This window comes from Cetorhinus maximus, chromosome 4, assembly GCF_964194155.1.
Source record: "Cetorhinus maximus chromosome 4, sCetMax3.hap1.1, whole genome shotgun sequence".
Lineage (NCBI taxonomy): Eukaryota > Metazoa > Chordata > Chondrichthyes > Lamniformes > Cetorhinidae > Cetorhinus > Cetorhinus maximus.
The window spans coordinates 35,375,330-35,394,995 of record NC_135882.1 but is presented as its reverse complement, the minus strand read 5'-3'; the positions used below and the strand labels follow the sequence as shown (position 1 = coordinate 35,394,995).

The 19,666-nt window shown below is 44.8% G+C and overlaps 1 protein-coding gene across 3 annotated transcripts in view; it reads left to right on the top strand.

Moving 5' to 3' along the window:
* LOC144679568 (uncharacterized) overlaps nucleotides 1-19,666 on the top strand; it is a 237,123-nt gene that overhangs the window by 162,615 nt on the left and 54,842 nt on the right. For all 3 annotated transcript variants that reach the window (XM_078540072.1, XM_078540074.1, XM_078540073.1), the window contains exon 9: nucleotides 17,487-17,569. In XM_078540072.1, the coding sequence (XP_078396198.1) occupies nucleotides 17,487-17,569 (83 nt within the window). The remainder of the gene's footprint in view (nucleotides 1-17,486; nucleotides 17,570-19,666) is intronic.

Sequence of the window (19,666 nt, the reverse complement as noted above, 5' to 3'; positions counted from 1 at the left end):
CTGAAGCATCTCTGCATCCTCCTCACAGCTCACCCTCCCACCCAGCTTTGTGTCATCTGCAAATTTGGAGATGATTTAGATGAGGGAAGTAAATATAATGTCTGCAAATTTGGAGATATTACATTTACTTCCCTCATCTAAATCATTAATATTTATTGTGCAGTCCCAGTACCGATCCCTGCGGTACCCTGCTAGTCACTGCCTGCCATTCGGAAAAAGACCCGCTTATTCCTACTCTTTGTTTCCTGTTCTTATCTTTTGCACTGATGTGCTGGGCTGTTCCATATTGAGGATGAGGATATTTGTGGAACCTCCTCCAGTGAGTTGTTTAATTGTCCACCACCATTCATGACTGGATGTAGCAGGACTACAGAGCATAGATCTGATCCATATGTTGTGGAATCGCTTAGCTCTATCACTTGCTGCTTATGCTGTTTGGCACACGAATCATCCTGTGTTGTAGCTTCACCAGGTTGACACCTCACTTTTAGGTATGCCTAGTGCTGCTCCTGGCATGCCTTCCTGCACACTTCATTGAACCAGGGTTGATCCCCTGTCTTGGTGGTGATGGTAGAGTAGGAGATATGACAGGCCATGAGGTTACAGATTGTGGTTGAGTACAATTCTACTACTGCTGGTGGCCCACAGTGTCTCATGGATGTCCTGTCAAGAAGATATAATAATGTCTGTGACATTATTGGAAATTATTTTAAAATAGAGGTTCATGGTGTCTGTGTCTATATGTGTGTGTCTTAATTGGATTAAAGCCAGCTGACCTAGAGGCTTTGATGTAAAGAAGAGAAGTAGGTTTGAAATGGAAATTGGGGCCAGAACTTTCCTGTTGGCGTGCGGGGGCGGGCCTCGCATGCCCGTGCGTCAAATGACGCGTGGTGACGTTGGGCAAGCGTCCCGATGTCACTGCGCGCCATCGCAATATTTCGTTGGTTGGGCGCGCGATGATCTCCGATGCGTGCCCGCCATTAATTAAAAGGCCACTTAAGGCCCTTGAGGCGCCAATCGACGGCGCTTTTTTGGCGCCTGTGCAATCTTCTGGTCTGCACACGGGCAATGGGCAGGCGGGTAGGACACATTTGTATAAACCTCATCCACAGGCGGGATAAGAGGGCTCATTGGGCTCGCAAGTGTGCTCTGTCAAATATTAATTTTTCAAAGTTTTTTTGAAACTTGCCTGCGTGATCTGCATTACTTCAAAACGCACACCAGTAGCTTTGTCTGGACTCTTAACCTTCAGGTCAGCACTCTGCAGTGAGGTATCTTTTTTGGGCCTGCAGGTTTCAGGAAGCCTTCCCTTAGCCTGGGAATGGGAACTGAACTGTCCACTGGAGGCATCTCCTCTCAGGAGGAAGGGAGGGCTAGAAGAGGGAGGAGGCCAGGAGTGCACATTCAGCCTCCAGGGGAGCCACTTTTGGGAGGTCAGGCGCAGGCACAAGGGGTGCAGGGCCAAGAGGTAGACCAAGGCGGAAGGGGCCGCAGAAGACGCCACTATCCTGCTGCCAGGGTATACAGGCAGTGAAGCAGCCATCTCAATATGTCTGAAGTGCAGTGCCAAAGGAGGATCTGTCTCTCAAGGGAGACAGTCAACTATATCTGTCAGATGATTGGGCCTGAGACCTCCGCCAACTGTGTGGGTGGACACACCATGCCAGTGGCTCTAAAGGTCACAGCTACCCTCAACTTCTATGCGTCTTGCTCCTTCCAGGGGTCGATGGGTGATCTTTGCGGTGTCTCCCAATCAGCTGCCCACACTTGTGTCAAGCAGGTTACAGACGCTCTGTTCAGGTGTGCATTGACCTTCATCCACTTCCGTTGGGACCAGGCAAGCCAGACGCAGCGAGCCAGAGGCTTTGTGGCAATTGCTGGCTTCCCCCACCTCCAGGGTGCTATAGACTGCACAAATGTGGCCATCAAGGCACCAGCAGGTGAGCCTGGTGCCTTCGTCAACAGGAAGGGCTTCCACTCCATGAACGTGCAGATAGTGTGTGACCACAGGATGCAGATCCTGCAAGTCTGCACAAGGTACCCAGGCAGCTCCCACAACACCTGCACCGTCAGACACTCCCAGGTGCCAGGGCTCTTCAGTGCTCCAGCCCGACTGGATGAATGGCTGCTGGATGACAAGGGCTATCCCCTCAGGTGGCTCATGACGCCTCTCCGCCATCCAAGAACAGAAGCTGAGCAGCGGTACAATAGGAGCCACGCCTCCACAAGGGCTGTGGTGGAGAGAGCCATTGATCTTCTCAAGATGCGCTTCCGATGCCTGGACCGCTCAGGGGGATCACTCCAGTACCCCCCAGATCGTGTGTCGCTGATAGTGGTTGCATGCTGCACTCTCCATAATCTTGCGCTGGAAAGGGGGGATGCAGTGGACGATGAAGACGTTGACACAGTGGCTGTGGCTGCACACGATGAGTCCAACAGTGAGTCAGAGGATGAGCATGCACAGGAAAATGCTGAGGGGCTAGACGCTGACCCGCGCACACTCCAGGGAGGCAGTGACACCCGGGAGGCTTTAATCCAACGAACCTTCAGCTAGCACACAACAGATGGGCCTCCAGGACAAGCCTGGGCTGTAGGCTTCATACTCGATACCTAAGTGCAAAATCTGCCAGGTTAGGAACAGTAGCTAAGGGCCTTGTTAATAAAGCTGAATGTCCCACAAAGCTCTCATAACATTTTTAGAAACCATACACATGCAGAAGAGACATCCTCAGCCACAGGTCACATGTGTGAATTTAATATCACAAGCAAAGAAACTTGAGCAAAAAAAATGACAATGGTGTTTCAATTCAAAGCAAATCATAAAGACCTCATCTCGGCCCAACACAAAAGCACCAGTGATAAACCTGTGGTGCGCCTAAGGTGCCTTATGCTTATGTTTCCGGGTGCTTCGTCTTGGTGCTGACCCCTCGGTGGGAGTGGTATTTGTATCTGACCTCTGGCCTGCTGACTCTGCTATCCTGTTGGCCTCGATGACCTTGGTGGTTGTCCTCTGGCCCGTGGAGCCTGTGCTGACCCCGCCTGGTAGGGAGCTGCTAGTTCCACAGCTGGCATCTCCCCAGTCGTCGCAGCCTCAGTGGATGCTACGGTCACTGTCAGAGGGGAGGAGGAGCTGCCGTCCTCATCCGGAGCAGCCTGAGAGGTACCCGCAGAGATGACAGGCAGCTGCTGCGTCGACGTGAGGTCGCTTCGGACCTCCCTGCTCACCGTGGATGGATGGGCACTGAGCTGGGAAACTTGGTGCCCAGATCATCTCCCACACTGGCACTAACCAGCTGAGGTCAATGCCAATGTGAGGGCTTGCTGGTCAGAGCGCATCCCCAAGAAACTCTGATGGGTCTCCTGAAGAAGCCTCCATGAGAGTCGCTACTCTCTCCATGGGGGACGCATGGCGCTCGGACTTGAGGCTCATTGCTTCGACGATCATCCGCGTAGACTCCTCCACCACGGAGACCAAGCCAAGCGTAGCCTCATGTGTCTGCACCAGATGATCCCGCACACCCGGCCGCATTTCATTCCCCTGCTGCGTCGCGATGACTCCAAAGGCGCATCATTAGGCACCGACTGAGCATGTGCCTGGTCCCCTGCAGTCCTCCGACTGCTAGTGCCATGGGCACTCTCTGTCTCTGCCAGCTCCTCCAGCGACTGTGAAGTGCCCTCACCGCTGTGCCCCGGGACACTAGCCAATGTTCTAACTCCCACCAAGGTGCGAGTATCTGCGCTGGTGCCTGCCTGGCGTGGCAGAGATGGTATGACGCTGGTGAGACTTCAGGGCCCTCAAGTGTGAGAGGGGGCCTCTGCTGCTGCTCCTCCCAGCCCTGATCCGATGATGCTGAAAGGAAGAACAAGGACATTGGATCAGTTAACGTGGAGACAATGTCAGTGTGCATCCCTGTCCCCCGGATCATTATGCGCTCATTCTTCCATAAGCAACGGTCAAGCCACGTTGCAAAATTAAATTACTTAACATTCAGCGCTGCCATGGCTGTTGGGAGAATAATGGTGACCTCACTGTTGGGCATAAATACCTGCCCATGGCACCCCAGCCTCACCAACACCAGTGGACCTGGGTGCATGGCGCCTCTCCAAACCCAGGGCCTCCTGCTCAAACCGGCTGAGAATGGCTAACTGCGCCTGGCCACCGCCAGTCCTCACCCGCTCTGCAGCATTATGAGCATTCTTCTCCTGAAAATGAGAGAAGAGCATTGGTTTGTGCAAATTGCACATGGACTCTCTTCGTGCACGGCCCACCCCAACCAGAGTGGGATATATCAGTGCTCCAGTGCCTACTCACCCCGCTGCTGCCGAACACTCATACAAAAGTGCTAGACCTGTTCCCCACCCCCCCCGACACACCTTGGCCACATGCTGCCTACATCACATTAGGCACCACACAGTATATCCTTCCATAGCAAGGAGGCGCAAGCAAGTGCAGTGGAGTGCAGAAGGCAGCAGATGGCTCGTTGTCAGGCCACTTGAAGCTCCCCTTCCAGCATGTCATCACCCTGACTTGGACATGTCCTGCAGTTCAAGTACAGAACCTAGGTGCAGCTCCTCCAGGTTGCCCCCAAAACAGTCGTGTGGGTCTCAGTGTACCACATGCTGCGGGTGCAGAACCCATCTCTGCACCACACTCTCAGGCTGACCTCGGCATGGACAATATCTGCTGGCTCACCCAGTGAAGGACACATGCCGTCAATGATTCAATGCAGTCACTACACTCAAACTTGTGGGGATGGGGGGCAGCAAGGAGGAAAGCTAACCTGCTGGGTTAAGTGACTAATGCCAACATTGTCTTCACCCTTCCAGAGCACAAGAAGTCGTTGAAGCGCTTGCAACATTGGATCCAGGTGTACCACACCACCCCGCAGGAGCTCAGCACCTCCGCCACCTCCTCCCAGGCACATTTCGTAATGTTGGGGGGGGGCCTCCTCCCATCCTGGGGAACCAGCACCTCCCGCCGTGCTGCCACCTCCTCGAGGAGGGCAGCAAGGCAGTCATCAGAAAAATGAGGGGCACACTGGCCCCCCGCCTTACCCTCCGGCATGGCCTGCCCCGATGGACTACCCTCCGGCCTGGCCTGCCCCGATGGACTACCCTCCGGCCTGGCCTGCCCCGATGGACTACCCTCCGGCCTGGCCTGCCCCGATGGACTACCCTCCGGCCTGGCCTGCCCCGATGGCCTACCCTCCGGCCTGGCCTGCTCCGATGGCCTACCCTCCGGCCTGGCCTGCTCCGATGGCCTACCCTCCGGCCTGGCCTGCCCCAATAGACTACCCTCCGGCCTGGCCTGCCCCGAAGGTCTACCCTCCGGACTTGCATCACCTCCATTGCCCCTCTGCAGAGCCCTTCGCCCAGCCATTGTGAGCAGCCTTTCCAAGGCTGCCAGACCTTCCTTTTATACAAGTCGCCAGGTTGCCCGCGTAAAATGGCGGTGCAGACCCAATCGCGAGCAGCTCCAGCTCTGCCCCCCCCCCCTCCCCAACCAGCCAGAAAATTCTGCCCTAGGTAAACATAGAGAAATAGAAGGTGAGGTTTAAAGGGGCAATTTTTTAAATAGACCATTTAAAAGACCGGATGAAATATAACACCTAAGCAGGTTAAGCTCAGAAACTGTGTTTATTTTTTTTCAAAGCTTACTAGTAAAGTGGGTATTGTAAAATGATTTTATTGTTAGAAGATTTAAAGTTTATTAAAAAATCTAGTGACAATGAGAATTTGCATCCAAAGAGGAAAATATGTACAAAGGTAGAGAAGGCTGTTGGAAAAAGGAAAGAGGGGTTCTAAGACCTAAAGCCTCCAGCCTGTAAGCCTCAAGTCTGTCCGCAAGGACCCAGAGTGAAATAAACTCATTTTGAATGCGACTGTCCAGGGTGTGCTTTGCCAGGGGTCTGTTTAAACCTGTGTGTTTTACTGCTGCCTTACCAGGGGTCTAACTGAGAGTCAGATTAATTTGGGGATTTTTGTAGTTATTATAATAATTTTGTAAACATATGTATGTGCTTGCAACCTTTCCTTGTATTAATAAATGTTTAATTTTGTCTTATTAAAAACTCCTTGAGACTCGGTCTTATTACTGCTGAATTCAAAGTCTGCATCTTGAAACATACAAATTGTAAAAATGGGTTGTGACAGTTGTTTCAAGTTTCCCTCTGGGATTTGAAAAACTCAGCCTTTTACCATTAGCTGGGTCATAATAATTGGGGGCTCGTCTGGGATATATTTGTTACTCCTTGATATTTTGGATTGGCGAATCTTAAGGTTACAAGTACGAGAAGCACTTTGAATTCAGGAGTAGGTGTGAGGTATTTTTGAAGTGGTGAGACTTCGAAAATGGCTGTATCTATGGCTAACTCTGTTTTGGAAGCAGAAGATATAACTCTGGGTTACAAAAAGTATCCAAGAGTAAGTTAACGGAGTGGGTGGATAAATTACAATTGGGGTTACCTGCAGGGGCTAGGAAATCAGACATAATTGATGTGATAGCACAGCATTTGAAATTGGAAGGAATACCTGAGAGACAGGGTTCTCCAAGAGGTGGTTCATTGGAATGGGCTCAAATTCAGTTGGCAAATAAAAATGACTGAATTGGAAGAAAAGGAAAGGGAAAGTACATTCGAGAGGGAACTGGCAGAAAGGAAGGAGGGAGAGAGAAAACAAGAAAGGGAGTTAGAAATTGTGAAGATAGAGAAGGAGGAAAGAGAAAAAGAGAGAATTTCAACTGAAAATGTTGGCGGTTAAAAAAGAGATGCCAAATTTGTACAAGCTCTTCCAGAATTTTAGGAAAGGGATGTTGAAGCATCCTTTATTTCATTTGAGAGGATAGCTACACAGATGAAATGGCCACAGGAGAACTGGACACTATTGTTACAATCCAGCTTGGTGAGTAGAGCTTGAGGTATATGCTTCGCTGTCTGAAGAAGTATCAGTGAATTATGACATGGTTTTAAAAAAAGGCTATTTTGAGTGCATATGTGTTGGTTCCTGAGGCATACAGGCAGAAATTCAGGAATATGAGAAAACAGCCTGGGCAAACATATTAAGTTTGAGAGAGTAAAACAAAGTAATTTTGACCGGTGGATATGGGCATTAAAAATAGAAACAACTGTTGCAACTCTTGGGGGAAGTAATTCTTTTGAAAGATTCAGTTCCTTCGGTAGTGGAACTCATGTGGAGGAACAGAGGGTTGATTCTGTGAGGCAAGCAGCAGAGATAGCTGATGATTGAGTTGGTTCACCCTTTTAAATCTGATATCAATTTATTCTGCTCAGCTATATAGCTGGATCACAAATGTAGATGAAGCTTATGGTAGTTGAGCAGCCTGTAGAAGTGTTTTCAACAGAGGTATTACAAGTGGAACATCCTGGATTGTTCCCAGATTGTGTGATAACGAGATCACAGGCACACCAGTTGAAGCAAGTAAAAAGGAGGACAGGCAGTTCAAAGGCAGGAAGAAGGTATTGAAATCCAATTAGCAGGCACTGTGTTTGATAACATTGTTCAGAAAGGCACAGCAGGTGACAATTCAGCTGAAGTGTTTAACTCAAGGCAGTTAATTGAGTTGCAGCAAAAGGATTTGCAATTGAAACAGTTATATCAGACAGCTTACTCAGAAACAGAGGCAAATGTATTCCAGAATGTTATTACCTCAAGGGTGATATTTTAATGAGAAAATGGAGGCCGGATCATGTCTCAGCAAATGAAAGCTAGGAGGAGGTACATCAGATTGTTTTTCCATTAGGGGATAGAAATGAGATTCTGAGGATTGGTCATGAAATTCCAATGTGGGGACATTTAGGAATTAGAAAGGCACAGGCAAAAGTACAGAAACAATTTTATTGGCCAGAATTGCATTGCGATGTAGTCAAATTCTATAAAACATGTTATATGTCAGGCGATAGGGAAACCGCAGGCAGTGATTAAGCCTTTAATCCCAATATCAGCATTTGAAGAACCTTTTACTAGGGTCATTATTAATTATGTAGGACCCCTCCCTAAGACTAAAAGTGGAAATCAGTACTTGCTGACAATAATGGATGTGTCTACCAGGTTTCCTAAAGTGATAACTTCAAGAAATATTACAACTAAGAAGATTGTGGAAGAGCTAACTAAATTTTTTGCAAGATATAGTTTACCTAAGGAAATACAATCAGACCAGGGTTCAAATTTTATGACACAGCTGTTTAAGGAAGTAATAACTGGTTTGGGGATAAAAATGTTTAAGTCAACAGCTTATCATCCAGAGTCACAAGGAGCTTTGGAAAGATGGCATCAAACTTGAAAAACCATGATGAGAGCATACTGTCAGGATTATTCACAGGATTGGGACAGGGGAGTTCCATTCTTGCTATTTGCTATTAGGGATGCTGCTAATGCACCGACTGATTATAGTTCTTTTGAACTAGTTTATGGTCATGAGGTAAGGGGACCACTGAAATTGATTTATGAGGCATCAGTAGGTCAAAATCCAGATCTACACTCCTGGATTACATATCAGACTTCAGAGGGAGATTAGACACAGCATGTGAGTTGGCTAGGGATCATTTAAAGATAGCACAGCAAGTGATGAAAGTGAAAGCAGACAGGAAGGCTACAGATTGGAATTTTATTGCTGGAGTGAAGTGCTTGCTCTGTTACCAGTACTGAGTGATTCATTAAAGGCAAGGATTAGTGGGCCTTACAGGATTGAAAAGAAATTGAGTGAAGTAAATTATTTAATAAATACTCCAGATAGAAGAAAGATGCAGAGGGCGTATCATGTGACTATGCTTAAAAAGTACTTGACGGTGGGGGAGGAACAAAAAGAGATATTAATGGTGGTAGATAATGCAAAAGAGGTAGAAATGCAGGACTCTGAAATTGATTTTCCTCTGATCAAATTGGATAGTTAGGGAGTACTTGAAAACTTAAATGTAATGTTGAGTTACCTTCCAGACAAGTGACAACCTGATTTGGAAAAGCTTTTGCAGTCACACAAAGCTATTTATGGAAATTAGTTGGTGGGGACAGATTTAGCTAAACATGCTGTCTCTGTAGAAGTTTCATCTTTAGCAACATTCTTACAGATTAAATCCGGCAAAATTATCAAGTACAGAAAGATATTGATTTCATGCTTCAAAATGATATCATTGAGTCTAGTTGAAGTAACTGGAGTTCGCCTATTGTACTGGTACTGAAACCGGATGGAGAACACAGACTGAGTGTGGACTATCAAAAGGTGAATGCAGTGACAAAAGCAGATTCATATCCCATACCACAGTTGGAGGATTGCTTTGAGAAAATGGGGCAATCAAAATTTATCACAAAGATTTACTTGCTAAAAGGATATTGGTGAGCACCATTATCGGAGAGAGCAAAGGAGATATCGGCTTTTGTAATGCCAAATGGACAATATCAGTTTAAGGTTATGCCATTTAGACATTTCAAAGACTGATGAACAAAGTAGTTGCAGGTCTATGCAATTGTGCTGTTTGTATTGATGACTTAATAGTTTTCAGTGAGACGTGGGAGGAACATTTACAACATCTGGAAGAATTATTTACTCGACTACAAGAGGCTAATTTGATGATGAACTTGGCTAAAAGTGAATTTGCAAAAGAGCAAGTTACATATCTAGGCCATACCATTGGACATGATAAGGTGACTCCAAGAGATGTGAAAGTCAACGCTATCATGGATTTCCCAGTGCCTACAACAAAACAAGAAGATTTGAGGTTTCTGGGCATGAGTGGGTTTTACCGGAAATTTGTACCAAATTTTAGCCAAGTGGTTGTTCCACTGACTGAACTATTAAAAAAGAACAAGAAGTTTCAATGGACACTGGAGTGTCAGGAGGCATTTGATAGTTTGAAAATTGTATTAACTACGACACCAGTTTTGGCAGTACCCAATTATGCCAAGCAATTTAAGTTGGCCATTGACGTAAGAGATATATGCATTGGGGCTTTACTGTTACAAGAAGACTGGAATTGAAAAGCCAATAGGGTATTTTTCGTGGAAATTGAATGCACAAGAGAGAAGATATTCAACAATTGAAAAGGAGACGTTAGGTTTGGTGTTAGCCTTGCAGCATTTTGAAATCTATATGGCAAACAATTCATCAGAAACAATTGCTTATACAGACCATAATCCTTTTAAGTTTCTGGACAAATTTCGAGACAAAAATGCAAGTCTATTCAGGTGAAGTTTATTAATGCAACCATTAAATCTACAGATAATACATGTTGCTGGATGAGAGAATCTGATTGCAGGTGCGTTATCAAGAGTTTGAAGCTTAAAGGGAAAATTGGACATTTTAAAACCTGGACACTGAAATGGAATGATTTCTGCTGACACCAAGGATTTGTATCTATATTGTTATGTTAATGCATGCATCTGGTAATGTAATAATGTAAGTATATAGTTAAATATAAGAGATAGTGAAAGATGGTTTAATAAAAGTGAAGCCACCTTTTACAATTGTGACGGTTCATTTTACAATAAGGAGGGGATGTCGAGAAGATATAATAATGTCCATATTGTTATTGGAAATTATTTTATAATAGAGTTTAGTGGTGTCTGTGTCTACATGTGTGTGCCTTAATTGGATTAAAGGCAGCTGGTCTAGAGGCTTTGATGTTTAGAGGGGAAGTAGGTTTGAAATAGAAGGTGAGGTGTGAAGGGGGCAATTCGCATTTTTAAATAGACCATTCAAAAGAGCGAATAAAATATTACACCTAACCAGGTGAATCTCAGAAACAATGTTTTTTTTTCAAAGCTTACAAGTGGGTATTACGAAAGGGTTTTATTGTTAGAAGATTTAAAGTTAAATAAAAAAAAACCCTAATCACTGAGAAAAACTGAGAGTCAGGTTAATCACGGGAATTTTGTAGTTATTATAGTAGTAATTTTGTATGCGCTTACTATCATTCTTTTATTAAATGGTTAGCTTTATAAAAAACCTCGAGACTCGGTGGCCTTATTATAGTGAATTCAAAGTCTGCATCTCGAAACGCACAAATTGCAAAAATGGGTTGTGACAGTTGTTTCAAATTTTCCTTTGGGATTTGAACAACTTAGCCTTTACCACCAACTGTGTTATAATAACCCAGTCTTGAGTTCCTAGGTCTGTTTGAAGTCTATCCCATTTAGCATGATGGTAGTGCCACACAACATGATGTAAGGTACCCCCAATGTGAAGACGGGATTTTATCTCCACAAAAACTGTGCGGTAGTCACTCCTACCGACACTGTCATGGACTGATGCATCTATGGCAGGTAGGTTGGTGAGGATGAGGTCAAGAAAGTTGTTCCCTCACCACCTGCCGCAGACCCAGTCTAACAGCTCTGTCCTTTAGGACTCAGCCAGCTCGATCTGTGGTGGTACTGCTGAGCCATTCTTGGTGATGGACATTGAAGCCCCTCACCCAAGGGCTTCTGCGCCCTTGCCACCCTCAGTGCTTCTTCCAAGTGGTGTTCAACATGGAGGAGTACTGATTCATCAGCTGTGAGGGTGGGGGTGTGGTGCATAGTAATCAGCAGGCAGGTTCCTTGCCCATATTTGACCTGATGTCATGAGACTTCATGGGGGCCGGAATCGTCGTTGAGGACTCCCAGGGCAGCTCGCTCCCGACTCTGTACCACTGCTGCCACCTCTGCTGGGTCTGTCCTGCCAGTGGGACAGGACATACACCACCATCACCATCTCTGGGTCTGGGTCATGATCTGTAAGGCATAGTTCCATGGGTATGACTATGTCAGGCTGTTGCTTGAAAAGTGTGTAAGACAGCTCACCCAATTTTGGCACGAGCCCACAGATGTTGATAAGGATGATTTTGCAAGGTTGTCAGGTCTGGGTTTGCTGTTGTCATTTCCCGTGCCTAGCTCAATGTCAGGTGTTCCGTCTGGTTTCATCCCTTTTTATTGGCTTTTTAGAGGTTTGATTTTTAAGAGTCAACCACGTTGCTGTGGATCTGGAGTCACATGTGGGCCAGACCATGTGAGGATTTCCTTCCTTAAAGGGGCATTAGTGAACCAGATGGGTTTTTAGAATAACCGACAATGGTTTCATGGCCATCATTAGATATTTAATTCCAGATGTTTATTGAATTCAAATTCCATCATCTGCCATGGTGGTTTTCGAACCTGGGTCCCCAGAGCATCATTCTGGGTCTCTAGATTACCAATCCAGTGACGACACCACTACACCATCGTTTTGCCTTAAATTTCCTATTACAAACCCAGTAATAGCCAGTGAATAAAAGCTTTAAGAAATTGTCTTTTGACCATCAAACTGTTTCTTTAAATTTCATTCCTGTTGGCCTACTTGCTAGAAGAATGATTGTGCTTTTGTCATACACAAGTGGCGGCTAAAACACACAATCTTTGCCTTTGGTTTGTGTTTTTTTAAAACAAATTATTTATAGTCAACATACTTCAGGGAATATCGCCCGCCCAGCTCAGTGTTCTATTTTCCTTTTCCTCTCCTTTGATTTTCTTTCCATCTCTCCCTTTATTAAGATGACATATGCCGGGACAAGGTTTCACAGGTGCCCCATAGCATTTCAGTTTCTTGCTGAAGTTTGCCATTCATGAACCCTGACATTCAGTGTCTGTGCTGTTCTAACATAGGGACCCCCACAGCTGTGCCTCCTCTCCACTCAGCAACTGTAAAAGTGTAGCTCCAGCAAACGTCACCAGGAACCTGGCCACTATTTTCTTTTTCCCCCTCCTCATCTTCCAATAATCCAAAAACCATGTCTAGTCCTCCGCTTGCTGGCCTAAATCAGCACAGGCCATCAGCAATTATCCAAGGCATTTTACGATGGAAATAGAAACTCAACAGGCAACGGGGGGAGAGATTAGGGGATAAAAACAAAAAATGCTGGAAATACGCAGCAGGGCAGGCAGCATCTGTGGAGGGAAGCCGAGTTAATGGGCAGGCTTTTCCGCGTCGGCAAGCGGGGGCAGGACCGGCTGGAAGGGCACAAAGGTATGCACACAATGATCTCTGCAGTCAGAGACGGTCATGGCACAGATCAGAAGGTCTGATCCAAAAAATCTGCAAAGGGGTATAGATAGGTTAAGTATATGGGCAAAAGTTTTGCAGATGGAGCATAATGTGGGAAAACATAAAGTTTCCTACTCTGATGGGAACAATCGAAAAGGTAAATATTATTTAAATGTAAAGAGGCTGCAGAATGCTGTGGTTTAAAGGAATCTGGATGTCAACTTACATGAATCACAAATTTAGTATGGAGGTACAGCAAGTAATTATGAGGACAAATGAAAAGTTTTTTGCAAGATGGCCAGAGTATAAAAGCAGGGAAGTCTTGTTACAATTTTACAGAGAGGGTGTTTGTAAAACCATACCCAGAATACTGCATACAGTTTTACATAAGAACATAAGAACTAGGAGCAGGAGTAGGCAATTCAGCCCCTCGAGCCTGCCCCGCCATTCAATACGATCATGGCTGATCTCATTTCAGCCTCAACTCCAATTTCTCACTCTCTCCCCATAACCTTTCAACCCATTACTAATTAAAAATCTGTCTATCTCCTCCTTAAATTTATTCAGCGTCTCGGGCACCCACTGCACTCTGAGGTAGTGAATTACACAGATTCACGACCCTTTGAGAAAAGCAATTCCTCCTTATCTCTGATTTAAATCTACCACACCTTAGTCTTAAACTATGGCCTCTCGTTCTAGAATGCCCCACAAGGGGAAACATCCGCTCCACGTCTACTTTGTCTATCCCCTTTAGTATCTCATATACCTCAATTAGATCTCCTCTCATCCTTCTAAACTCTAGCGAGTATGGGCCTAAACTGCTCAATCTCTCCTCATAAGACAAGCCCCGCATCTCTGGAATCAATCTAGTGAACCTCCTCTGAACCACCTCCAGTGCAACTACATCCTTCCTCAAGTAAGGGGACCAAAACTGTGCACAGTACTCCAGGCACGGTCTCACCAATGTCTTGTACAGTTGCAACAACACTTCCCTATTTTTATACTCTATTCCTTTAACAATAAATGCCAAAATTCTATTTGCCTTCCTTATTACCTGCTGTACCTGTATACTAGCTTTCAGCGATTTATGCACTAGGACACCCAGATCCCTCTGCACTGAAGCATTCTGAAGTTTCTCTCCATTTAAATAATAAGTTGCCTTGTTATTCTTCCGGCCAAAATGAATAACCTCACACTTATCCACGTTAAACTCCATCTGCCAAATTTTGGCCCATTCACCTAACCTGTCCATATCCATTTGTAAATTTCTTATTTCTTCATTGCAACTTACTTTCCCACCTATTTTGGTGTCATCTGCAAATTTAGCTATAGTACCTTCTATTCCTGAATTCAAATCATTAATATAGATAGCAAATAGTTGGGGCCTAAGGACCGAACCCTGTGGCACCCCACTAGTCACAGCTTGCCATCCAGAAAAAGACCCATTTATCCCATTTCTCTGCTTTCTGTTGGTTAGCCAATCCTCTGTCCAAACTAATATGTTACCCCTAACTCCGTGTGATCTTACCTTGTGTGTGGCACCTTATCAAAGGCTTTCTGGAAGACCAGATAGACTACATCTACAGAATCCCCATTATCCACTTTGTTTGTCACATCTTCAAAGAACTCTAGCAAATTAGTCAAACACGATTTACTCTTCATAAAACCATGCTGACTCTGTTGGATTGCATTTTGACTTCCCAAATGCCCCATTGCTACTTCCTTAATAATGGATTCCAACAAGTTCCCAACGACAGATGTTAAACCAGCTGGTCTATAGTTTCCTACTTCCTGCGCCACTCTCCCCCACCGCAACCGCACCCCCCCCCCCACCCCACCCTTTTTCAATAAGGGCATTATATTAACATTTTTCCAATCCACTGGAACCTTTCCAGAATCCAGGAAATTTTGGAATATTATAGCCAATGCATCCACTATCTCAGCTGCCACTTCCTTTAAGACCCTGGGTTGTAGGCCATCAGGTCCTGTGGACTTGTCACCCTTTAATCCCAATAATTTGCTCAGTACTTTCTCTCTAGTGATGGTGATTGTTCTAAGTTCCTCCTTATCTATACCCTCTGCTACTACCTGTTACTATTGAGGTGGTACTCCACCGTGAAAACTCAGGCAAAATAATGATTAAGCGTCTCTGCCATTTCTGCGTTCCCCACTATTAACCCCCTAGCATCGTCTTCCAAGGGACCAACATTCACTTTAGCTACTCTCTTTCCTTTTATATACTTGTAGAAGCTTTTGCTATCAGTTTTTACATGTTGTGCTAATTTCCTTTAATAATTTATCTTTGCTCTTTTCATTATTTTTTTTAGTAATCCTTTGATGATCTTTAAAAGTTTCCCAATCTTCCAGCCTTCCACTGACCTTTGCAATTTGGTATGCCTTAGTTTTTGCCTTTGTTATCTTGTTTAGCCATGGATGCTTTTTCCCCCTCTTACCATCTTTCTTTCTCTTTGGAATAAGATCTAACAAGTGTGAAAAGCATTCAGCATCTACACCTCAAGCTGCTGCCCACAAAGAACTAAAGTTAAGGAAACTCACTCTGAATTGGGGATTGTTCAGGGTTGCGTGTTTCTATGCCTGGGTCTTTTAAAATCTATGGGCAGCATTTTACGCGTCGGCGAGCGGGGGCGGGGCCCGCTCGCTGACGCGTAAAATGATGCGCAGTGACGTCGGGCGGAGCTCCCGATGTCACTGTGTCCCATTTAAATTTTCAGGAAGGCTGGGGCGCAGCGAAATCAGCTGTGCACCCGCTGACCTGTCAATGGCCAATTGAGGCCATTGACAGAGTCAGTTATGTAATTAAAGGACCTGCCCATCCAATCTTAAGGTTGACGGGCAGGCCAGGAGCCCTGGCATGAACTAGAAAAAGCATGAAACCTCATCCACGGGCGGGATGAGGTTTCATGTAGCTTTTAAAAAAGTTTAATAAAGTTTTTGGGAAAATTGTGGACATGTCCCAACTCATGTGACATTGTCACATGAGGGGACATGTTAGGGAAATTTACATTCCTATTTTTAGGTTTTTAACATTTTGAGCCGTTCTCCCTGAGGCTGCACTTAGCCTCAGGGAGATGAGTGCGCTCCTTTGTGCGCATGCGCGAAAGAGCGCACTCTCGATTTTGGGATTCCCCCTGCCTGTACAGGGAGAGCATAGCGCTTCTGTGCGGACACCACACTGGGCGGGCCTTAATTGGCCTGCCCACGTAAAATGGCGCCGCACCTCCAATCAGGGGCGCCGATCGGAAGTGCACCTGTGCGCACTCGCCCATCAATTTCCCCCCAGACCGGGGAAAATTCAGCCCTATGTGTTTTATTGTTGCCTTAATGGAGGTGCAACTGGGAGTCAGATTAATTAGGGTATTTAGAAGTTTTTATAGTAGTAATTTGTAAACATATGTATATGCTTAAAATCATTTCTCTTATTAATAAAGGTTTAATCTAGCTTTGTAAAAACCAATAAGTCTTGGTGCTCTTAATACTACTGAATTCAAAGCCCGCATCTCAAAACATAGAAATTACAAAAATAGTTGTGGCAGTTGTCTCAAGTTTCCCTCTGGGATTTGAACAATTCAGCATTTACCGTCGGCTGTGCCATAACATCTTGACAACGTAGATGTTGAGAGGATGAATCTCTTTTGTGTGGGAATCTAGAAGAAAGGTCATAGTTTCAGAATAATGGGTCCCCCATTTAAGATGGAGATAAGGAGCAATTTCTTCTCTCAGAGGATCGTTAATCATTAAAATTCGCTACCCCAGAGAGCAGTGGAGATTGAGTAATTGAATATATTCAAGGCTGAGTTAGACATATTTTTGATCTGCAAGGTGGTCGAGGGTTATGGGGAGCAGACGGGAAAGTGGAGTTGAGACAACGATCAGATCAACCATGACCTTATTGAATGACAGAGCAGGCTCAAGCGGCTAAATGACCTCCTCTTGCTCCTATTTCTTATGTTGTTAGACATCTATATCATCTTGATGAGACCTTAAACAGGTGACTTTAAGGAGGTAAAATTAAAAATAATAACAGTTGTGTTTAACTTGATTCAGTTTTTTGGTTGTGTGAAAAAAATAAATCTTCACCTATTTTTCAACAAGAATAAATGGTAGATGGTGTAGATGATGACGGTACTGTTCTCCGTATTGTGTAGCAGCTTACTGGAGAAAATTGTATGGTGGCAGATAGAATGACCTTCATGCATCCCAGTTCTTGAAAAATATAGCAATGAGGCTGATTTAACATTTCTCGATTATGCAGAAATTCTCTGCTAGTGCACATAGAAGATTGAGACATTTCTGTTGTTTGTATGGCCTCATTCAAGAGCACTCAGACCAATTGTCTTTCTATAGCACATCAACTTATTCAACCTCTTCCCTGAATGCATGTAACCTTTCCTTTCATAAGCTTATCAAAAGAATTTCAGCAACTAAACAAATCAACAATCCATTATTTTCTACTCCGTAGAAATACCTGCTGAGCAATCCAGCCCACCTGAGTGCTGTTGTGGATGAACACTTCTTCATTAATGAGAGCATCTCCCAAGTCAGGTAAGTGATGACTGCACCATTGGTATTCGAGTATTCAAGAAATGAAATCAGAATGTGGCTTTTGAAATTAAAACAGATCAATTTGAAATGCTTGTCTGAGTGTTCTTTCACTATCATAACAGAGCCCCCAGCAGTGTTTCCCAAACTTGTCCATCCATGGAATCCTTTTGACCTCCCAACAGTATTGATGGAACCCTTAAGAAACGTTATTATTATGTTGAAGAGTTAAACCACAAATAACTGATTGCTTTTGTGCAGTAGGTACAAACATACAAAAACAGATTTATATAAGTCTTTTCTATTTCTTATATATATATTTATTATAATTTAATAGTGCTGTTGTTCAACAAAGTACTTAAGTCTCACCTTTTTGTCATTTTTAATGGGAGGAGTGATGCTCCTTTTGCTCGCTTAGGAATGATGCTGGAGAGCTGGGTTCTCATATCAAACATACACACTCTTCCCTCTTGCACAGACATACAAACTTACCCATCTCTCTCCCACACACATTCTTCCTTCTCTCTTGCATACGTGCATGCACACACACACACATTCACACCTCTCCCTCATTGTCCCGCACTCTCCCGCGCGCACACACTCCCCCCTCTCTCTCAGGTGCCAGTGGACCATGCTCTCCTGATCGCCATCTTGACCTTGTTCTGAGGCCCCCTTGCCCTCTTGACCCCACTCCAAGGTCCACTTGCCCTTGCTCCAAGGCCCCCTCATCCCCGAGGGATCAATGCAGGGAGAAACCAGCCACTGATTGGACATGCAGCTTTACGGGATTTTTCAAAATGTGCGTCAGTTGAATGGCACAAGTTAGACAAGCCTGGCCTACTCCTACACTCCGCCTACACTACTACCCTTGATATATCATGCGGTACCCCAGGGTTCTGCGGAACACAGTTTGGGAAACCCCGTGTTGAAGGATATGCTATTTTATGAGGGCAAGAGCACTGCACCAAATAACAGGCCACATGTTATTCAGCCAGTGAAATGTATGTAACCTGATTTGCTGCTCTAAGGCTGAAACCTAATTGCTGTAAACATGCACACAGTTGAATTCAGTTAAAAGATTTTTGTTTCCCTATGGATTATCAACTACATATTGTCATTTCCTCTTGACCCCATGGTCAGAAAAGTCAAGAGGAAACAACTTTTTTTGTAATGTTTTGACACTCGGATGTGTAATGTCTGAAGTGTGATGGACACCTATCAGGACGTTCATATGTGGAGGTGGATCTAATATTTTTTATTCATTCATGGGATGTGGGCATCGCTGGCTAGGCCAGCATTTATTGCCCATCCTTAATTGCCCTTGTTTAGAGGGCATTTAAGAGTCAACCACATTGCTGTGGGTCTGGAGTCATATGTAGGCCAGACCAGGTAAGGACAGCAGATTTCCTTCCCTAAGGGACATGAGTAAATCAGATGGGTTTTTACGACAATTGGCAATGATTTCATGATCATCATCAGACTTCTAATTCCAGATTTTTATTTAATTCAAATTTCAGTATCTGCCGTGGTGGGATTCGAGCCCGAGTCCCCGGACCATTATCCTGGGTCTCTGGAATATAGTCCAGTGACAATACCACTATGCCACTGCCTCCACCTTTACAGTAGTGCGAATAATACACTTTCATGACAACAGGGGCATTATGCCATGTGACAAATATTGTATTATAGTGCTGCTAAGATATGTAACTTGGCCTGACTGTTTTGCACACCGTGAATCAATTTAAGGTTATTTACTGTTGGCAAGGAGAGCACCTGGCTGCAAATTCCTGGTTCCAGGTTGAATGATACCAAGAAATAACTGCTTTTCTTGTTTGTTTTGATACACTTTGCACCTCACTTTCAGAAATGTGATACGATACACATGCCACAAAATTTACTCTCCTTCTTGAGTTCTCTGCCTAAAGGGAGGTCCTCGGTGATTTTTTTACTGAACCACAACAAACTGTCATGATTTTTTACTACGGGTAGGGTGAGGAGACAGGCCTCGCGTCTAGCTCAGCTGGAACAGGGATCAAAGCCTGTTAGTCTGATCCACATGCTAGCCATCTAGCCAACTGAGCTAACAGCCCCCCAAAATTT